Raw genomic sequence first — 21396 nt, 5'->3', positions numbered from 1 at the left:
TGCTCCAAGATCCAACGCTCGCCTCCAGTCGCTCCTAACCTAGAAACAGACGCTGATGTTGGCAATTGGTTATTTGGAGGCGCTAATAACTCCCCTTGCCATCTCGAATATCATTGGCACTCAGTATTTAATTTGGAGCCAGCGCCACCTGAACCTCACTGCTGAAGTTAACCCGTTGCTACTTGTAACGAAGGTTCTCATTGCCCTCTTTGCTTCCCCTTGAGTAATTTTTTAACATAACACCTAGTACTACCTAGTGTGTTTGATTTCATTGTATTCCCGTGAATTATTTGTGAATTCATTGCATTGTGTATTAATTTGTCAATAGAAATTCCAAACCTTTTTTTTTTTTAAATATGTATCGTTTTCGTAACTTCTGTAATTGCCGTCGTCTATTTTCAGTTTTGGTGCAAGATAATTTCGCTAAAGAATGTGAAGAAATTTTGAACAAACAAATCAATTTAGAGCTTAAGGCGTTTTATAGCTATTTGGCCATGGTAATGTCATCGTAGTCTCAAATATTTGCTTCATAAACAAATAAAACATTGTCTTGGTTTAAAAATCATAGAATTGCAAATGCTAAAATAGTTTATTTTACCTTTCCTTTTTGCCATGTTAGGCATTTCATTTCGATCGTAGTGATGCAGCTTCGCCAGGAGCCTTTAAATTTTTCAAAAATGCCAGTGAGGAGGAGCGTCAACATGCCATTCTAATTATGGAGTATATGAACAAAAGAGGAGGTGATTTAAAATTAAATGCAATCCAAAGTCCCAAATTGTCATTCCAATCGATAAAGGAAGCTATGCTTGAGGCACTTAGTATGGAGAAGGATGTTAATACGGTAAAACTCTTGCAAATTATTTACAAACATACCAAAAATACTACCCACCAAGATTTACTTGAAATCACCTACAAACAAATTTCTATACATTTGCAATAGAATCCGCTTAATTGAAAACAGCAAAATACGCTGTTCAATCAAGTGGGCACATCTTACGTAACATCTTTGAATGTTAGGACCTTTTGAAACTTGGGTTATAATCGACAAGTAAATACAAGTTATGAATCCCATGGCAGTCGGTTGTACGCACCGGATTGACCCGATGGAATCCTCATCGGCAAGGGCTGCCGCCTCAGTGTACGTGTACATGTACAAGTTATCGATCGAAATGTGTTTCCCTTTCCCAAGATTTGGGGTATCTGCACTGATAGAATGATACTGGTACCATTGGTTTGCATGTGACGGTTACCAGGTTGTTGTGTTCTATCTTTCGTCTGCTTGATTCTATTGAGTGTCAAGACCCAGGAACTCTGCGACTAAGATGGGGTGCGTCCACAGGGATCTGGCTCTGAGTCGTGTGGTTCTGGCTGAGCAGTTAAACAGGTGACGTGTATTGTGCGGTCCCCGGTTACAATCGTGACATACATCTCGCACGTCGGCATCAATCCTTGCTCTGTAGGAGTTGAGGTGGCTGCATCTACGGGAACGTAATTGAGCCAGAGCAACTCTGGTTTGCCGGGGGAGGTCAATTTCTTCAGGTGCAATGGGAGGCGGTCGTTCTCCAAGGACTACATTCACCCGGTAGCCATTTACCGCATCTGCTACCGTGTCTGCATGAATGTTGTCTAGACCTGCATGATATGCCGCTTGATCTAGAGGTTCTCTTTAGATTAGCTCAGTATTCACCTCACGCGTATTTGTAGTGAACAATGTGGCTGAAGATTTGGTAGCAGATATCTTGCAGTGTCACTCTACGGTGCTTCGACTTCTTATCCCGAAATTCCACAAATGAATGGCGACCACATAGATAATTTGCGACTCAGCGTTCCAGGCCTGGCTGGAGGGACGTGTTGGTAATGCCCTCAAATAGTTTGGCATGGCTGACCGTGTCGAATGCCTTCGATAGGTCCAGTGCCACGAGGTCTGGGCTGATTAAAGCCACGGTAAATGTGTGCGGTGATAGCATGCTAAGCAATTGTGCTATGCAGTCTTCGAAATCCATACTGATTTTCGGCGAATTCTCCTATGAGGCTCGGGAGGAGTAGTCCCTCAAGCGTCTTGGGTACTGGTGGAAGGAGGGAGATCCATCTGTATGTCTCCCCCTTACGCAGGTCCTTTCCAGGCTTCAGTAGCGGGTTTACACTGCCCGTCTTTCAGAGAAGGGGTACTATAAGAGTGTTCAAAGACAGGTTGAGGACAGTTAAAAGATACTCGACTCCAGGTATATCCAGGTTCTTCGGCATCAGTGTAGAGATTCGGTCGGGGCCCAACGCCTTGGATGACTTGGAGCCACGGAAGACATTCGTAACCAACCATGAGATTGCAATGTTTTGGTCATTAATAATGGTGGTAAGTCCGTAACAAAAATCTGAACCAAGTATTTGCGACTGATCTGTATTACGCACCACACAACCTAAAAATTTAAATTTTTCAAAAAAAAAATTTTTTGTCCTTGTCCCTTTTTTAGTAGAGGTCAATAATTATATTCTATAATACTATAGATAGCCTTTCTATCAATGCACTACTTTTCACCCAATTTTGTAACCAACAAAACAACAATCATGCTACACACCGTGGGGAAGAGATTATAAATAAATTAGTACATGTCCTGTCCTATGGCATAAGACATATGATATCTAATGACTTTGACCAATCATAGAAATTTAATTTTGCAGGCTCTTTTGGAAGCTCATGCAATTGCTGACAGAAACAATGATCCCAATATGTGTGATTTTATTGAGACGAATTTTTTGCAAGAACAAGTGGATGGTATCAAGCAATTGGCCGACTATGTAACTCAAATTGAGAAGTCCGAATGTGATCTGAGCAGCTATTTGTTTGACAAGTATTTAATGCAAGACTCGGGTGGCATGCACAAAAAATAAAATTTATTGCATATAAAAGAATGATGACGAAAATATAGAAAATGTGCATAACATTTACACATTACTATCAATTTAATTCTTGTTGTCGATAGATGATAACCATAGATAGATACTCTATCGCCAACACTGGATTTTTATAGTTGCAATAAAAAGCTTAAATCCGAATTGGGCTCATATTCTACAGGTTCAGCATTGCTGCAAAACAAAAAAAGCAAATTTAATAGAAAAAAATGATCCAGGGCGTTTGTACTTACGGCCTAAAGAGTTTAGCTTTTCTATCGCCTACTAGGGTGGCCTTATCACCTTGCACTAATAGTGCAGTGCCTTCTCGTAACCCAAGGACAGGCAATTTGGCATACTCGAGATATTCATTCAAACGCTCATCTCTTGTTTCGCCCTTGTGCTCAGTATGTGGATCGGTCTCCAAATAATGTGGATTTATATTGAATGGAACCAAACGTAGAGCCTCGAATGAAGGTGGATACACCACAGGCATATCATTGGTGGTGTTAATAGAGCGTGTGGCCACATTTGTGCCCGCACTGCTGCCCATATATGGAATACCTTTATGCAAAACTTGTTGCCTCAAAGGGTCAATGAGTTTCTTCTCGTACAAGGTTTTCAAAAGAACAAACGTGTTGCCACCACCCACAAATATGGCTTGGGCCGATGAAATGGCTTCCACTGGGCATTTCTTTGTATGAATGCCCTCCACTTTGTACCCCCATGGTGTTAAGGCTGCACTCACCGTGGCTGTATATTTGTCGTGATCTATTAAGGCATATGGTACAAACAAAATGGATTCGACATTTTTTCTAAAACAAAAATAGAGATTTAAAAGCCAAAAAATTGATACGCTTTTATTGCTACAACCTTTTCAAAAAGTCCACAATCTGCGGTTTGGCATGCTCCAAATATCCATAGCCATGAACCCGTGAAGAGGATAACAGCAGTATAGCTCTTTCAGCCATTGGAACTACCTTCTGCATTCAAAAATTTTTCCAAACTAAATCGACAATTGTAAATTGAAGACTTATCGCTTTGCTGTGATATTTCTTTTAGCTGATAAAACTATTTGCAATCCAATCCATTGCACACATGACAACTTGAAACAAACAAGCAATTCCAATGTCTATAATACGTACAGCTGATTACACTGGCCAACTGATTTTTCTATTATTTAAAGTTATTCTACACAGAAAGTAGTTTTAATACACAGAAAAAGTTAAAAACTAAAGGGTGATTTTTTTGAGGTTAGGATTTTCATGCATTAGTATTTGACAGATCACGTGGGATTTCAGACATGGTGTCAAAGAGAAAGATGCTCAGTATGCTTTGACATTTCATCATGAATAGACTTACTAACGAGCAACGCTTGCAAATCATTTTCAGTGAATCATTTTCAGTGAAATCATTTTCAGTGAATCGAAAAATTTTGTTCAGCGATGAGGCTCATTTCTGGTTGAATGGCTACGTAAATAAGCAAAATTGCCGCATTTGGACTGAAGAGCAACCAGAAGCCGTTCAAGAACTGCCCATGCATCCCGAAAAATGCACTGTTTGGTGTGGTTTGCACGCTGGTGGAATCATTGGACCGTATTTTTTCAAAGATGCTGTTGGACGCAACGTTACGGTGAATGAACACATTTCGAACCGAACACTGATTTTGGTAATAAAATTCAATGATTTGCAAGCGTTGCTCGTTAGTAAGTCTATTCATGATGAAATGTCAAAGCATACTGAGCATCTTTCTCTTTGACACCATGTCTGAAATCCCACGTGATCTGTCAAATACTAATGCATGAAAATCCTAACCTCAAAAAAATCACCCTTTAGTTTCAATTAAGAAATTTGTAAAATTAAATTAAAAAATTTGCTGAAATCGGTCCAATAAAGTAAATTTTATTATTGATTACCAATTTTGCAATTTGGATTTATGATAAGCTCAAAAATCCAATTAAAGTGATTATTAAGAAAACTCGGATATATTTGACTATGAATTCATTTAGTCAAAAACGCATGGTTCTACGACTTTGTAATGTAGGAAGCATTATAAGATATAATCGGAACTCATGCGAAGGTAATGAACTTCTGTCCCACACATTTCGACGGAGATAAAATAATAGAAATTGGTTTTGAATCGATTCTATCAAATCAGAATGAATCATCAGAGTCCCATCGATCTGAAGATCTTTACAACATCTGCATACATCAAAATATTCCAGTGCTTTAAAGTAAAAGGGAGATCGTTTATGAACAAAAACAAAACAGCACAGGGCCAAGATGACTACCTTGTGGAACACCTTAAGAGGCAACAATTGATTTGGAAACTGCAGTACCAAATTATGCTCTTTGAGTACGTCCAGTCAGATATGATCTGATCCACTTTAGTAAAGAGGGACTGAAACCAATAAGATTTTATTTTCTCAATAAAAGCTTGTGGTTGACTTTATCAAATGCTTTCCTAAAATCGGTATAGATAGTATCCGTTTGGTAGCGTTCCCTAAAACCTTCGTTGACCAAACAAGTAAATTCCAAAATATTTGTTATCGTCAAATTCGTTTTCCGGAACCCATGTTGGTAGGGAGACAATATAGAAGAGACATGATGTGAATTGCTGTCAGTCAACCAATAGCTTCGGAATAGCATTCAACATTGAAATGCCCCTGTAATTAGAAGCCTCATTGCGATTCCCGGCTTTAAATAACGGTCTTATATAAGATTGATTCCACAATTCCGTCAGATATCCGGTTCCAGAATTCCGGCAGATATCCATGTTTTAATGAACTGTAGAAAAGTGTACAATAGGATGATGTCGTGTCTGATGATATCTATCCTCAGGACTTACAACCGGATCATTTGAATTTAAACATAACTCAGATGGTTGATTAACGAAAACAAGATCGAAAAACTTAGAAAATGAATTGTTGATGTTATTAATTTGATTAACAAAATGCTAATGCGTTCATAAGAAATTTGGTATCATGGATGTTAATCATTTGACTCGGACAAATGAATCCAGCTAATTTGAGGAAGATTAAAATCACCAAGAACGATCAATGTTTCTCTTGGTTGTGATGCCTGAAATGCTGATTGGATTGCAGATACGTGTTTTGAATAAATATCCTCACATGAAGATGGTATTGAAACATTTTTATACCCTCCACCATAAGATGGGGGTATACTAATTTCGTCATTCTGTTTGTAACTACTCGAAATATTCGTCTGAGACCCCATAAAGTATATATATTCTTGATCGTCGCAACATTTTATGTCGATCTGTCCGTCCGTCCGTCTGTCTGTTGAAAGCACGCTAACTTCCGAAGGAGTAAAGCTAGCCGCTTGAAATTTTGCACAAATACTTATTATTAGTGTAGGTCGGTTGGTATTGTAAATGGGCCATATCGGTCCATGTTTTGATATAGCTGCCATATAAACCGATCTTGGGTCTTGACTTCTTGAGCCTCTAGAGTGCGCAATTCTTATCCGATTGGAATGAAATTTTGCACGACGTGTTTTGTTATAATATCCAACAATTGTGCCAAGTATCATTCAAATCGGTCCAAAACCCGATATAGCTGCCATATAAACCGATCTTGGGTCTTGACTTCTTGAGCCTCTAGCGTGCGCAATTCTTATCCGATCAGAATGAAATTTTGCATGACGTGTTTTTTTATGATATCCAACAACTGTGCCAAGTATGGTTCAAATCGGTCCATAACCTGATATAGCTGCCATATAAACCGATCTTGGGTCTTGACTTCTTGAGCCTCTAGAGTGTGCAATTCTTACCCGATTGGAATGGAATTTCGCACGACGTGTTTTGTTATGATACCCAACAACTGTGCCAAGTATGGTTTAAATCGGTTCATAACCTGATATAGCTGCCATATAAACCGATCTTGGGTCTTGACTTCTTGAGCCTCTAGAGGGCACAATTCTTATTCGATTTGAATGAATTTTTGCACGAAGTATTTCGTCATGATATCCAACAACTGTGCCAAGTATGGTTGGTCCATAACCTGATATAGCTGTCATATAAACAGATCTGGGGATTTGACTTCTTGAGCTTCTAGAGGGCGCAATTCCTATCCGATTTGGCTGAAATTTTGCATGACGTATTTTATTTTTACTTTCAACAACTGTGTCAAATAAGGTTCAAATCGGTTCATAACCTGATACAGCTGCCATACAAACCGATCTGGGATCTTGACTTCTTGACCCCTAGAGGTCGCAATTATTATCCGATATGCCTGAAATTTTGTACGACGGGTCCTCTCATGACCATCAACAAACGTGTTTATTATGTTCTGAATCGGTCTATAGCCCGATACAGATCCCATATAAATCGTTCTCTCTATTTTACTTCGTGAGCCCCAATGGGCGCAATTCTTATACGAATTGGCTGACATTTTACACAGGTCTCTAACATATAATTTAATTGTGGTCCGAACCGGACCATATCTTGATATCGTTTTAATAGCAGAGCAACTCTTTTCTTATATCCTTTTTAGCCTAAGAAGAGATGCCGGGAAAACAACTCGACAAATGCAAGATTCGGCCCGGCCGAACTTAGCACGCTTTTACTTGTTCAAAAATATCTTTACGGCTACAAATTCAATATCCAAGGCAAAATCCACAATTATTTCTTGAGAAGGAAATTCAGTGGAGACGCACACCACCGACGGATTTTTTAATTTTTTCGTTCCGATCACGCCTATGTATTTGATAGTTGGAATATAATATATCAGAAACGTATAACTTTTTCTGAAGCCAAGTTTCAGTAAAAACGATAATATGATAATCGAAATTAAAGCTATCTGAGTGTTAAAGGCTGTGGGGAATAAACCTTTAGAATTAAAATGGGTTCATACATAAATAAATTTATGAATTACCATCGCATTGCTTTAATCAGAGGTTAGGGAAAAGCCAGAGTATCGGGAGTTAAAACCATCAATTTAAAACAATTCCTTCCAAAAATTAAGAAATTCCACGGAGGCGTGGGAAACGAATAGGAAACCACGGGATTGTGGTTAAACACAATACCAAATATGACAGTAAAGTTGGGGGAAATAAAAATGCTCCTTTTTAAATCAACTTACATTTGTATTTTATTAATACTTAGGTGAGATGTGATCTGGTTCGTTGCTGAGGCAAAAAGAGACCCTTTGCTTAGTCTTTACTTGCCAGGCCAGTTCGTGGAACATACGAACTACCAACAAGATTAAAGAAAATGGGCACTAATTGCCATATCAAAACATATTAAAAATAGGGGAAAATTTTATGTACTGTAAAACTAATACATACTGATTCAGACATATTCAAAGATTTTGAGTTATAATCTAATAAGTTCATTACTTCAATTAAAAATTCAAAGTTATTTAATTTTTTAAAAATTAGGGGAAAATGCAGTAAACACTGAGTAAAGAGACGAAAGTTTTGTATTTAACCCTAACATTTTGATATACTAGAGAAAAATGAAAAATTCAGTTTTTTCGAATAATTTCAGAGTTTGAAATAGTTGGGAGGTAAATAACATCAGATCGGGGCGTCTCCTTGAAGATATAATATCGGATAAATGCCAAAAACCAGGTTTTATAATGACTGGAACAATGATTCGGAAAGAAGTTTTGCGACGCCTTTCATGGTACTTAAATTTATAAACACCCAATTCGACATCAATGTCAATATAAAATAATATGCATTGGTGGTAGTTTCAGCAGCGAATTTGGCTGCAAAAGTAGCTTTCTTATTCGGGGCAACTTTTAGTGGTTTGGGAGTCGTAGCTGGTAGTTTGGGTTTAGTTGGGGAGTGTAAAATGTTGTTGTGTCAGACGGTAAGGCAGAGGCACTAAGAACACTTGATAAAGCAGCTGTGTTCGATGGAGTCAATGGGCCAGAAGGCGGCAGAGTATTATGTTATGACTTCCAACAACCCTGCTAGGTATGGTCCAAATTGTTCCATAAACTGATTTAGCTCCCAAATAAACCAATCTTCCGATTTCACTTCATGAGCCTCTAGAGACGCTGAAATGATTCAAATCGGTCTATAGCGTTCGAAGCCATCAATACAACTGCCAATAGATGTGTACCAAAGAAGTAGTGTAATTGTCGCAGAAAAAAAGTCTGTCATTACACAAAAACACATGCATTGGGAAAAGTACAGCTAATAGGCAGGGTTGTCGAGCGCGGTTAATGTGGTAATTGTATCATAGAGGCGTTTTCGCAATTAATACGATTCAATTACAATATACCAACGCACGGCTCTTGAAGCCATCACACCTAATATGGCTGAAAAGTCTACTAACCAAAGACGAAACGCGTCCCCTAGTGGTAGGTGTTGGTTGCTATCATTGGCTTTCCTTTTTTATTTGCAAAGAAAATTTCCGATCATTGAGCTCGTCTTGAAGGAGAAACAAACAAAAATTGTAAAATTTAATGATCTCGCCATAATGGCTGGTACTATGTTCGCTTTTCACCGGTGAAAACACATGTTTTCATGGTTACTTTTTTGAAACACTACAAAAATCTCAATGATAATATAATACTTTTATAAAAAATTGTTCATAAAGGTTGGTACTATATTCGATTTTTGCCGTGAAACTCCATATACAAAAAATAAGCGGGAAATATTGATGAAAAGTGTTTGTTTTGCTATAACTTGTTTATTCTTCTAAGGAAAATTTACATTTCACGACGCCCAAAATGAGCACAACTCCAGTCCCCGCGCAACAAGTCGTTTTCTTACGTAAAATAAACGCTAATTGTAACTAAGTTTTTGTTAATGGTAGTGCTCGTGCGTTAAAAAGGCGTTAAGTTCGGCCAGGCCGAACTTTGGATACCCACCACCTGGATTGTGCACAAATTCAGATGGAGAGTAACTATATATATTATAGGAATGCCAGTCTCCAAGTAGAGCATGTAATTCGGAGTATTCTTTGGTAAAAATAAAATCTTCTTTAAGAAGAACCTAAGCAACTTCTCAACCTGCTCGAAACGTGGAAAACCCCAGATCTCTGCACCGTAAAATAGTATAGACCTCGCAACAGAGCGAGCTTCGAATCTAGATGCTTAGATGTAGATAGGTTGAATGTTATGTTAACACCTAGGTACTTGTACTCATGTACCAGTTCTATAGTCTGTTCTCCGTACTTCCAATTCGTGTCTCTCCCAATTCTCGAACCTTTCCTAAATATCATTATCTTTGATTTACTGAGATTGATTTCCAGACCCCATAAGCAGGGTTGCCAGTATTTTTCCGTCCCTTGTCCCCAAATTTTAAAACGTTTGTTCCTAAAAATCCCCAATTTCAAGTGAATATCTTCAATAAAATCCCCAAACAATTTTGAAAGGCTTTTTATAAAAAAAAATAGAATTTATTTCTTGGACAAAAACATTTTTTACTGACAGCCAAACCGACTAAAGATGTGCGTCACGCGTTTGCACGGATATAAAATTTTTTAGGTTGTAAAAAGTGGACAGCAGTATAGGTTCTGTTTTTTTTAGCAATATACATTCAATGCATGGTACAATTAAGAGGTAGCGTCACTAGCACAACATCAAAAGTCTACCCCCAACGAAAATACCTTGAGTGGCAAATTCCGTAAATTAAAATGTCAAAGTGGTCTTAGAAAAAACTTGGTTTTACAACTTCGTCTACAAATGTGTTTTATAAGTGTATTTTCATCATTACAACACTTAGTTGCTTATGTGTGAAATATCGGATCAAAACAACATCTTATTAAGATTTTAGAAAAATATCACAGCTGTGATATCAAGCCTTAGACATTTAGATTTACTTTACACTGATATCCAATTCGGAATATCTAGCTTGAACTGGATAGAACTAAAGTAAAGCACAGAAAATATTTCATTGGTACAGTTGCTGTGTTTTTTTTTATCTTATCAAGTGCAAGTCATATGTTCTGGATAGAATTTTAGTGTAAAGTTTTTCAGGATATTTCTCGATATCATGCGAATACAGATAAAAATAACTGGTTCATCGTGATTTGCACTATATTGTACTGAAATAAAACACAGCAAGTACAACTAGGTGTAAATTGCATCGATTATCTAAATGTTTATCAAAAATTACTATAAAAAATAGTGAACAGAAAATTTCTCTCCAAAAAATTCCCCATTTTCTCTTTAAATCCCCAACAAGTCCCCAAGTCAAAAATTTAGTTCCCGTTTTCGAAAATAAATCGCCAATTTGAGGAGAAATCCCCAATACTGGCAACACTGCCCATAAGCAGCATTAAGAAAAGAGAACATCCAACGTATATCAATTTGCAAGTAGTGGCAGTTACCCAACAACAAAATATTGTCAAAATCAGTGATTAGTGCCACTATGATTTTGAGTATGTTACAAAATCGGGTAATTTTTCGTTGTTTGTGTGTGTTATGGTTCTTAACTAAAAAACACACACACAACCAAAACTCGTTGACAGATAGTGTACTTCGCGAGAAAAAATTGTAATCAGCTGTTTACGGTACACCACCTGGTAATTATGTCATGAAAACATCTATCATAAGGCTGGTACTATATTCGCTTTTCGCCATATTTTTCATGGGTTACTTTTTTAGATAATAGATTTTAAAGCAAATAGACTTGCTGATTTCATTCAGTAGGCCTTTCCCTCATTACTTATGGTAAAAAATTTATAAAATTGTTATTTTATCATTGTTATCCCCTCGACCGGGGAATCTAAAAAAGACAATATCGTCCGCATACATTAAAACCTTACCACCGTTCCAAAGGCAGATACTCCACATGACAAACATTCTGGCAACTCGTTCAAGTACAAAGAGAATAAAGCTGGACTCTAAATGCAACCCTGTTTAACCCCCTAAGCGACATAAAAAGATTCAGGTGAATCCCCAGTGTAGGATGGCTCTGCACTCATATAGACTCCGCAATACACTGACCATCTTTGAGTGGAAGTTTAAATTTACAATAGACGCTAAATTGAATAAATTGTCTAGAACGGAATATCCTTTACGGAAACCAGCCTGGTATTCTTTTATGACGTCATTCACCTGTAGCCAGCTCTTGATCCGATTAAGTAATATCCCAGTGAACAACTTATAGATCGCATCATCCTTTCTGAATAATGATTCAATATAGAATTAGGAAAAGATGTGGGAACAGCACTATGAAGGAAAATTTGATTAAACCGAAGCAGAATCTTATTTCGGAGTATATGCAAGTTCTAGCCACGCTGTGGAAATATTGGCCAAATGAATTGCCAGATAGTCCAACTACTTCTGTAGTAACGCCGGAAATATTTTTATTTATTCCTGAATAGTAATACATAAGCCTCCTTGGCCAAAAAAAAGTATTACAACGATATATATTCCTAAATAAACATTAAAAAATTAAATACTTCACAGTTACATAAAGATGTAAGATTCTAAGCCTAATTCACTTTAATTGGCTTCCCAGCCATAACAAGTTTATGCAAAAATTTAAACTGTTGGATTTTTTTAACAAGTCCCATGTTAGCAATACAAAAAGATTCAAACAGCAACACTAAGTTTTATCTGTAGAATAGAAGTTAATAAGTTTTAAGCGAAATACATTATTCGAGTGTGAAAAGATTCTTAACTCGGCGGGCAATACATTCCAACTCCTGGTCACACGAATACAGAATGATCTTTCGACCCAAATATACGGGGCAAACTTATCTGAGTACTCCTACTCGAGCGGGAAAAATTGAAGTATCTACGCAGTGTACTGGTGTTCCACTTTTTATAACTTTGTAAAAGAATAAAATATTTCGTAGATCAATAAAACGGTCAAAAGAAGTTCCCTAAAAGGTTTTGACATACCCTGAAATACGGTCACGAACACGTACTTTATATACAAACCTAGCTACTGCTTCATCACCCGTTTCAGTTTAAGAAGATTATAGTCAAACGTTCCTGACGTTTTCTTCAAGCCATATAAAAGTTGAGGCATTAACGGAGCGTGAGCAAGTCTGACTTTCATCCACGAAGGGAAATAAATACCTGCCGAATACAACCGACGCAAAATACTATAAACACGAGAATGGAGAAAGTCAATATGACAACCGAAATTAAGGGCTTTATCAATCACTATCCCCAAACATTTAATCCTATTAACAAAATTAACTCTAGAATTCCCCATAAAAATATCAAATCAGGCTGCGTCTGGGATCCAAACTGTAATGCCTTAGTTTTTGAAGGGTTGATAGAAAGCGAGTTAAGACTAGACCATAACAAGATTTGTTCTATAGAAGCTTTAATATTCATCCCTAAAATATTGCTAAAACCACGATCCACAATAAAAAGAAGATATATATCGTCTGCAAAAAGAAAGGTTTCACACAAGTTAGGTCCAAGGAATTCAAAAAAATCATTAATGTAGAGTATAAAAAGGAGAGGTCCTAAGACCGATCCATGTGGCACACCAGAAGAGAGGGGAATAATGCTAGATCGAGCTCCATTAAAATGAACAAATTGTGATCTACCGCACATACTCGACATAACAAGTCTGCAAGCAGATTTGGAAAAGTTAAAGTTATCCCATAATTTCTCAAGCGTAGTACCAAAGCAAATGGAATTAAATGCCTTAGTCAAGTCAAGAGACAAAAGGACACAATCTTTCCCATTATTCAAGCCATTCCGTATTGACTCAGTAAGATGATATTCCATCAGGTCAGGGTGACTTAAATGATTGAAAGCTCCTCAAGGCATCATTTAAGCATAAATTCTGTAATGAGAGGCCTCCGATCAACCTCATTATTTCCGATGTCATCGTGAGTCTTATCCTGTGAAACCGGCATTCTTATCAATTGCCTTAACATGTCCACCATTCTCTTTGCTCTAACACCCATGCTCTTACCTAAAGTAAATAACTCACAAGTTCCGCAATCCACTAGGAGGTGATAAAATTGTTTTCTTATGCTCTCGCCGGGATTTGAACTCAGGCGTTCATCGCCAAAGGCGGACATGCTCCGGTGGCCCCAGTTTTGCTAACCCAAGGCCAAGTCTATTAGCCTCAATCCATTATCGAACGTTCCCCTCTGGAGGCTAAATAAAATGTTGAACGTTGTAGCAGAGATATTCTCCCTTCCTCTCTCGCTAATAAAGTCCGCATAATACATACCTTTAAAAGCAATAATGGAATTAAAAGAATGAAATGTTTCAATCATTTAATATATATACAAATTTTACTTAAATAAACAAGCATTCAGTTTTTCACAATAAATTATATATGTATATAAATTAACAATAGTAAATGTGTACACAATTTTCTCTTTCTATTTAAATAGCATGTATGTACAATTGTAATTAATATAATTAACAATACCCACTTTTACAAATTTTAAAAATAAAATAAAAATGACATAGTAGAAACGTAGGAGAGCACATAGATAGTATTATTTTGACGGGCATATAAATATCGTATCTCATTAGTATGTTTACATATTTATGTACATATATGTAACAGAAAGAGAATGGGCATATAACTCGTTCATCAACTCGAAGTGGTGAAGGATTCATTCAACAAACAGTACTCGTAGTAAACCTTTGGCAGACTTTAATACATACATACTTATTACTCTATGATTAATTCGCGATCTGATCTTCTAAGTGTTTATGTTGTTTTTCTTTAACCGAAAATAAACTTGATAATAGAGAGGTAGTAACATCTAAGGCAGTCATATGTCATATGTATAAATTAAAACAGGAAACTTAAAAGGAAATTTTGCTAACAAATAAATTCACAATAAATTAAAAGCATTATTAAAGAGCATGGAATAACTGATATTACATTACACAAGTGGTAGAGAAACACAGGACTTACCATAGGTCTTGTGGAGCACAGTTAATCTAAAATAGACTTAGGTTACATTTGCATCCCCACCTATTTTGTAAGTCTTGCTTGGGCTGAATATAATCAATAACAAGTTGAAAAATAATTTCAAGTCTTAAATTTTCTTATTCCATTTTGATATAAATGAAGGGAAATGGTATTCCATATTGTTTTGAAACTTTTCAATTGAGGCAAAATAATTACAAAAACAACTTTTCCGTGAAAAAGGCAAAGACTTATAAAATAGGTTCTCAAAACTAAAAACTATAGGAATTATTTGCATTATTATAAATAGGTATAACACATTATTATCCTTATCCAATAGACATAAGCAAGATTTTGGCAAATAACATAACGATAACTATACCTACACATACACACTGCTACATTTGTATGCATGTAAGTAACTCATAAAAATTTAAGAATAAAATATCATACAATTTCACATATAAGAATATAAAAAATAATTTGAGCATTTGAAATCGTCGTTGGTTTACGTATCAATTTTAAAAATACATGTTCTATATAAAAACAACACTCGAATGTATGCATGTGACAAAATCAACTTAACAAGGAGGGATTAAGCTATAATTAAAAATCGAAACAAGTTTATCTTAATTCTTCACTAATGGGGATATATTTTTGAAATCACATTTTCACTTAAAAACAAAAAAAAACATCATATTTGCAAAATTATAACTTTCAATATTACTTCTGCATCATTGTTGTCACACACACACACACAGACCTCTTATAGTATTTGTCATAATTATATTAAATCTATTTCTTTTTATGTACAAAACAATATGACAACAAATAAATATGTATGTTTATGTAGTTTCTTTTGTTTAGATATGTATGTAGGTACATGTACATATATGTGAATATCAAAACTAATTGTCCTATCTACACACTAAAATGGAAATACTTGACTGATTCATAGACTTGATGCGGTATACACTCATCGGCATATCCGTAGAGAAGCATAATTATATTTAGCATATAACGAATGTCCTTTGACTCTCTCTCTCTCTCGCTCTCACTATCTGTGCCGATGTGATCATTTGTGTATAATACTTTTATCCTCATATCGTATAATGGCATCGCCAATTTGCTTCCTCGAAGCCATGTGGATACATTTATGCGTTGCTTCTTCACTCCTTCGACTATTCTTTGTGCTGGAGGGATTTTCAGCTTCCGCCGCATCTTCAGTGTCAAGTGGACATTTTGGTATGGCTTTAATGCCATCATCATAATTTCGTCTGTCGATTAAATTTCGAATGGCACTGCCATAACGTAGATTTGGTTCAACTCCCCGCAATATATGCACTGACAGCTGGGATGAGACAAACATGTCCAGCACATGGTTAATGCTTCGGTCAGCACGTGTTAACAATTGTTCGATATCATGATCTGATCGTGTGATTGGTACAGATGTTTCGACTAGTTTGCGCGCTGAAAGATAAAAGCAAAAAAAAAAATTTAAAAAAAAATATTTTGTTGAATAACACAGTTTAACAGCCAATCTGGGGGATGAAAAATTCCCAGTTAATGTAAAGGTCCTAGGTCAGTACAGCAAATACCCAAAAGGGTTTGGCGTACTCACGCCAACATTTTTTTAGATTTATCCTACGCTTTGCGGTTTTACAGGGATAGGCTCATATAGAAGGGGATTCTACAAATTACAAATGTCATCAAAATGGGATAAAACAAAACCATTCTTTCTGCCTTTAAGAAGATATTGAATACCTCATAAATGAAGCCATCGCTGAAAATTTTTACCCATGTTCTCACTAGGATTCGAACACAGCGTTTAGCGACATAGGCGAACATGCTAAGCCACCTATGGGCACCAGGGTGGGTCAATTCTTATTATTGTCGAAATCGTATTAATGCAAATCCTTTCTTAATACCAATTCGTTGTCCACTCTAAGTACCTAACTGGGTTAAAGTCTAGTATCTCCAGAAGGTCTGGCAAAATTCTACACATTTATTCATCTTCTACACATCATGTCTCCTTCCTACTGTTGATTGCCTACTTACTTGGAAGATGCCAATAGGGGTTTCATCGTCCTTTCAACTGTTTCACAATTCAATTGTGCTATCCTGCATATAATCTTGCTAGCCTGTATGTAACAGTTGTCAAAATCATAATTTAAGACGAGCCAATCAAATTTTGCCCGAAAACCACACGCAAAAACATAAATAAAACGCTTGTGGCATTTTTACCACAAAAACAACAAAGTTTTATCATTCATTGTAACTTTGTAATGTTTCTCTTCAATATAGCAAACAGCATTATTGAACGTAACTCACTTTGTTGTAAACCTTTTAGGGGGGATTCGTCTACGGTAAAAGAACCTTTCTTTTGTTGTAAAACCAAAAACTCTTTGATAGCGAAATTGCTTCGATAGGCCAAAATGATTATTCGTTTACCGGACCAATAACCATTCTCTTGTATCTCTCCTGCTAGAGAAAAAGGATGAGTATTTGAGCGCACAGAGCACATTACTGTGTACGTACACAAGAAAATAATTCCAAGCAATCCCATGGGCTTGCAAACAATTGCAATTGTGAGCTCGTCATTGTTATAGACACATTCTTACCCATAACATTCTTTACCTTTTTTTGACTGACCAAAGTGCAGTCAGCATGTTTGGCAGCTCGGTCGAGTGCGGATGCACGTAAACTCGGAAAATAAAAATGTTTAAAATAGGCCTTGAAACTTATTGACTTACCAACGCTCGAAGGGAGGCGCTTGATGCTTAGGACCATATTTACTGTGAAATTATTGCGTGTTAAGATTGATTCCCACTTCTTAAGTGGCGAATTATATTTCAAAATTCGTCTATGAAATACTTGGCATTACACACCTCTTAGACTACCTTTAGTGATATCCAATTACGAACTAAACAAACCGTTCCGCTCTTTGTCTGATGTATGTAACAAATTGTATAGTAGCATAAACTTCACCGATCCTATTCATGTAATAAAGTATTCTATCCTTCGTCTGTAGTTTGTTATAGAAGTTGCCAGAGAAGACTGTTCATCTTACACCATGTTCAGACCAAAACTGTTTTGAGCATGCTCTGAAAACGACTAGTTTTCCCTTTACAATTTATAAGGGTAAAACCACTCGTTTGCCACAAAAACGAGTCGAGTCATTCAAAGCATGTGAGCCCAAATAAATGCCTAAATTGTGCCAAATAAACAAGGCCTTGAATAATGTCAAAAAATAAATATTAAATTTTTGAATGATGAAGCAAGAAAACACAAATCTTAACAATACTGAAATGCAATTTCCAAACATCTGAACTAGTGTGAACGGTTGAGATGTTTTCAAAGCGACATAAGCAAACCGAGTCAATATAGACATAGTATTATTGTCCTTTCATTGTTGTGTAATATCTATGTAGCTTTAGATGTTGATCTAACTATAGTGTTTAACTGGCTGTGAAATTTCTGTATACCGTTTTACACTAACCCTCCATAGTTCGAACTATCGGGTCTACGCATCCCTACGTAATGGGAGTTGGCCCCCTCGCTTGGCAGCCGAGGGAACGAACGAACAAAAATGCTGTTATGTCCAATGACAAAAATCATTACCACAACTGACAAAAGGCTGCTGGGCACAAGAAAACACATCAAGAATGTGTAAGGCACGTACATTGTTTGGTTATATTTACGCAATAAAGAAATATTCATGCCATAAGGAATAGAGCAAATCATAATACAAAACTATAATAGGGTTGTGCCAATATGAAAGACTTATATATAATCGTGTATTATTCCATCGAATTAAATCCAAATACACTCTGAAAGAGTTTGAACTACAGCGGAGATTTGTTTATAATTGGTAAAAACTTTATTATACTTGTCACAGATTATTGCAAAAATTTTTCACAAATATACATACACTTTTACAGATTGTAATCTTTTTCACAAAAGTAGTTTACTTGGCGAAAAATTTCTTTGTGTGAAACGAATTATTTTTTTGCGTGCATAGGTCTTAAATCAACATCGATCAACATAGGTCCAAAATGAACACACCTATGCTAGAAATCGTGGAAGCGGTCGAACGCGTAAATCTGATCTTGTGCACGCATACTTCTTATTGATGTAGGTCGTTGATGATTGCAAATGGGTCATATCGGTTCCCATTTGAATATAGCTCCCATGTAAACTCCCGATTTTATTTCATGAGCCCTTGGAAGCCGCAACTGTTATCCGATTTGGTGAATTTTATGTAGTGTTCTGCCTTGACTCCTAACAATCGTATTAAGTATGATCCGAATCGGTCTATAACCTGATATAGCTTCCTTTTAAACCGATCTCCCGATTTGATTCTTGAGCCCCCACAAATCGCAATTGTAGTCCTTACATTATATTTAATAGTTTTCCCATTCTATGCCCCTGAGTTGGTAAAAGTCTGGCATCGCACAGTGGGAGAAAATCAAAAAAATTAAAATTAATTTGTTAAGTGACGTGTGGCTTTGAGAAGCTATAAAATCGGAACGAAAAAAGATATCATCACGCTTCCTCAGTATATAGATAAAAGGGAGCTTTAAATAATAAAAACAAAATATTATAAAAACCGTTCCAATTGACTAAATTGAGATACAAACATACCTAAAACAAGTAAGGACGGGCTAAAGTCAGTACATATGCTGTGCAAATTTGTGAGAAGATCGATTAATAAATGTGTTAGCAAAGGCCTTAAGTGAAAATCGGGAGATGTATATATATGGGAGCTATATCTAAAACTGAACAAATTTCTATGAAATTCATCAAAAGAGTTACAAGAGAAAACTTTGTGCCAAATTTTGTGAAGATCGGTTAACAAATGCTTGTCAAAATTTAAAGACGATCGGATGAAAATTGCGGCCTGTACTTTGTACACAAAATAACATGGACAGATGGACATAGCCAGATTGATTCAGAAAATGATTATGAGTCGATCGGTATATTTATCAATGTGTCTATCTCTCTTCCTTCTGGGTGTTACAAACAAATTCACTATGTTATAATACCCTGTATCACATTTGTGGTGTAGGATATAATGAAGATTTTTAGTAAACTACAATAGATGTTTCTCACACTCTTATGGCTAAGATGTAAAAACCTTTGGCAGTAAGTTAGTAGACGTGTGGGGCTACTTGAAAGTGTTAAGAACTTGAGAATCGGTGCTTTGTGATTTGAGAAATTTTAGGAAAAAAAAAGAAATTTTTGTGTATGAATGGTCAACTTGGTACTGCCTTAATATTTGTATATATTATTTGATCAAATCAGCAGCACTATTCGCATCTACGTTTAGGCTTCTTTAAAATATAACAAGTAAAAGCGTGCCAAGTTCGGCCGGGCCGAATCTTATATACCCTCCACCATGGATCGCATTTGTCGAGTTCTTTTCCCGGCATCTCTTCTTAGGCAAAAAAAGGATATAAGAAAAAATTAGCTTTGCTATTGGAGCGATATGAATATATGGTCCGGTTTGGACCACAATTAAATTATATGTTGGAGACCTGTGTAAAATGTCAGCCAATTCGAATAAGAGCCCTTTGGGGGCTCAAGAAGTAAAATAGAGATTGATTTATATGGGAACTGTATCGGGCTATAGACCGATTCAGACCATAATAAACACGTATGTTGATGGTCATGAGAGAATCCGTCGTACAAAATTTCAGGCAAATCGGATAATAATTGCGACCTCTAGAGGATCAAGAAGTCAAGATCCCAGATCTGTTTATATGGCAACTATATCAGGTTATAAACCGATTTGAACCATACTTGGCACAGTTGTTGGATATCATAACGAAATACTATGTGCAAAAATTCATTCCAATCGGATAAGAATTGCGCCCTCTAGAGGGTCAAGAAGTCAAGACCCAAGATCGGTTTATATGGTAGCTATATCAGGTTATGGACCGATTTGAATTATACTTGGTACAGTTGTTGTATATTATAACAAACCACGTCGTGCAATATTTCATTCCAATCGGATAAGAATTGCGCACTCTAGAGGCTTAAGAAGTCAGGACCCAAGATCGGTTTATATGACAGCTATATCAGGTTATGGACCGATTTGAATGATACTTGGCACAGTTGTTGGATATTATAACAAAACACGTCATGCAAAATTTCATTCCAATTGGATAAGAATTGCGCACTCTAGAGGCTCAAGAAGTCAAGACGCAAGATCGGTTTATATGACAGCTATATCAAAACATGGACCGATATGGCCTATTTGCAATACCAACCGACCTACACTAATAAGAAGTATTTGTGCAAAATTTCAAGCGGCTGGCTTTACTCCTTCGGAAGTTAGCGTGCTTTCGACAGACAGACGGACAGACGGAGGGACATGGCCAGATCGACATAAAATGTCGCGACGATCAAGAATATATATACTTTATGGGGTCTCAGACGAATATTTCGAGTAGTTACAAACAGAATGACGAAATTAGTATACCCCCCATCCTATGGTGGAGGGTATAAAAAATAACACCTACCTAGAAGGAAAAAAATTTTTTGGCAGGAAGTGACAATCGCACAAATTTTTTAATACTCAGAGAATATTTTAATCTTTCCAACGGTTTAAACAATTTCAAAAGTTCCGATGATACCTTGACTGCAATTTTCAAAACAAATTTGTTGCATGTCTAATAACTC

General features: G+C 36.5%; 3 protein-coding genes across 5 annotated transcripts in view; 1 reads left to right on the top strand and 2 right to left on the bottom strand.

Annotated features, from left to right (window-relative positions):
• Positions 1 to 277: 277 nt before the first annotated feature.
• LOC106085535 (ferritin-2 heavy chain) lies at positions 278 to 2943 on the top strand. Its single transcript, XM_013249836.2, has 3 exons — positions 278 to 497; positions 620 to 841; positions 2677 to 2943. The coding sequence occupies exons 1-3, from the start codon at positions 357 to 359 to the stop codon at positions 2884 to 2886; spliced, it is 573 nt and encodes a 190-aa protein (XP_013105290.1). The 5' UTR covers positions 278 to 356; the 3' UTR covers positions 2887 to 2943.
• On the bottom strand, positions 2873 to 4044 carry LOC106085533 (probable alpha-aspartyl dipeptidase). The gene is made up of 3 exons (XM_013249835.2): positions 3760 to 4044; positions 3141 to 3701; positions 2873 to 3081 (listed from the first exon to the last, which is right to left on the bottom strand). The coding sequence occupies exons 1-3, from the start codon at positions 3873 to 3875 to the stop codon at positions 3021 to 3023; spliced, it is 738 nt and encodes a 245-aa protein (XP_013105289.1). The 5' UTR covers positions 3876 to 4044; the 3' UTR covers positions 2873 to 3020.
• Positions 4045 to 14117: 10073 nt separating this feature from the next.
• LOC106085532 (chondroitin sulfate glucuronyltransferase) overlaps positions 14118 to 21396 on the bottom strand; it is a 151204-nt gene continuing 143925 nt past the window's right edge. For all 3 annotated transcript variants that reach the window (XM_059366572.1, XM_013249833.2, XM_013249832.2), the window contains one exon: positions 14118 to 16182. In XM_059366572.1, coding sequence (XP_059222555.1) covers positions 15788 to 16182 — 395 coding nt within the window. In that variant the 3' untranslated portion in view covers positions 14118 to 15787. The remainder of the gene's footprint in view (positions 16183 to 21396) is intronic.

This window comes from Stomoxys calcitrans, chromosome 4 (assembly GCF_963082655.1).
Source record: "Stomoxys calcitrans chromosome 4, idStoCalc2.1, whole genome shotgun sequence".
In the NCBI taxonomy this organism is placed as follows: Eukaryota; Metazoa; Arthropoda; class Insecta; order Diptera; family Muscidae; genus Stomoxys; species Stomoxys calcitrans.
This window is presented reverse-complemented; position numbering and strand designations above follow the sequence as displayed.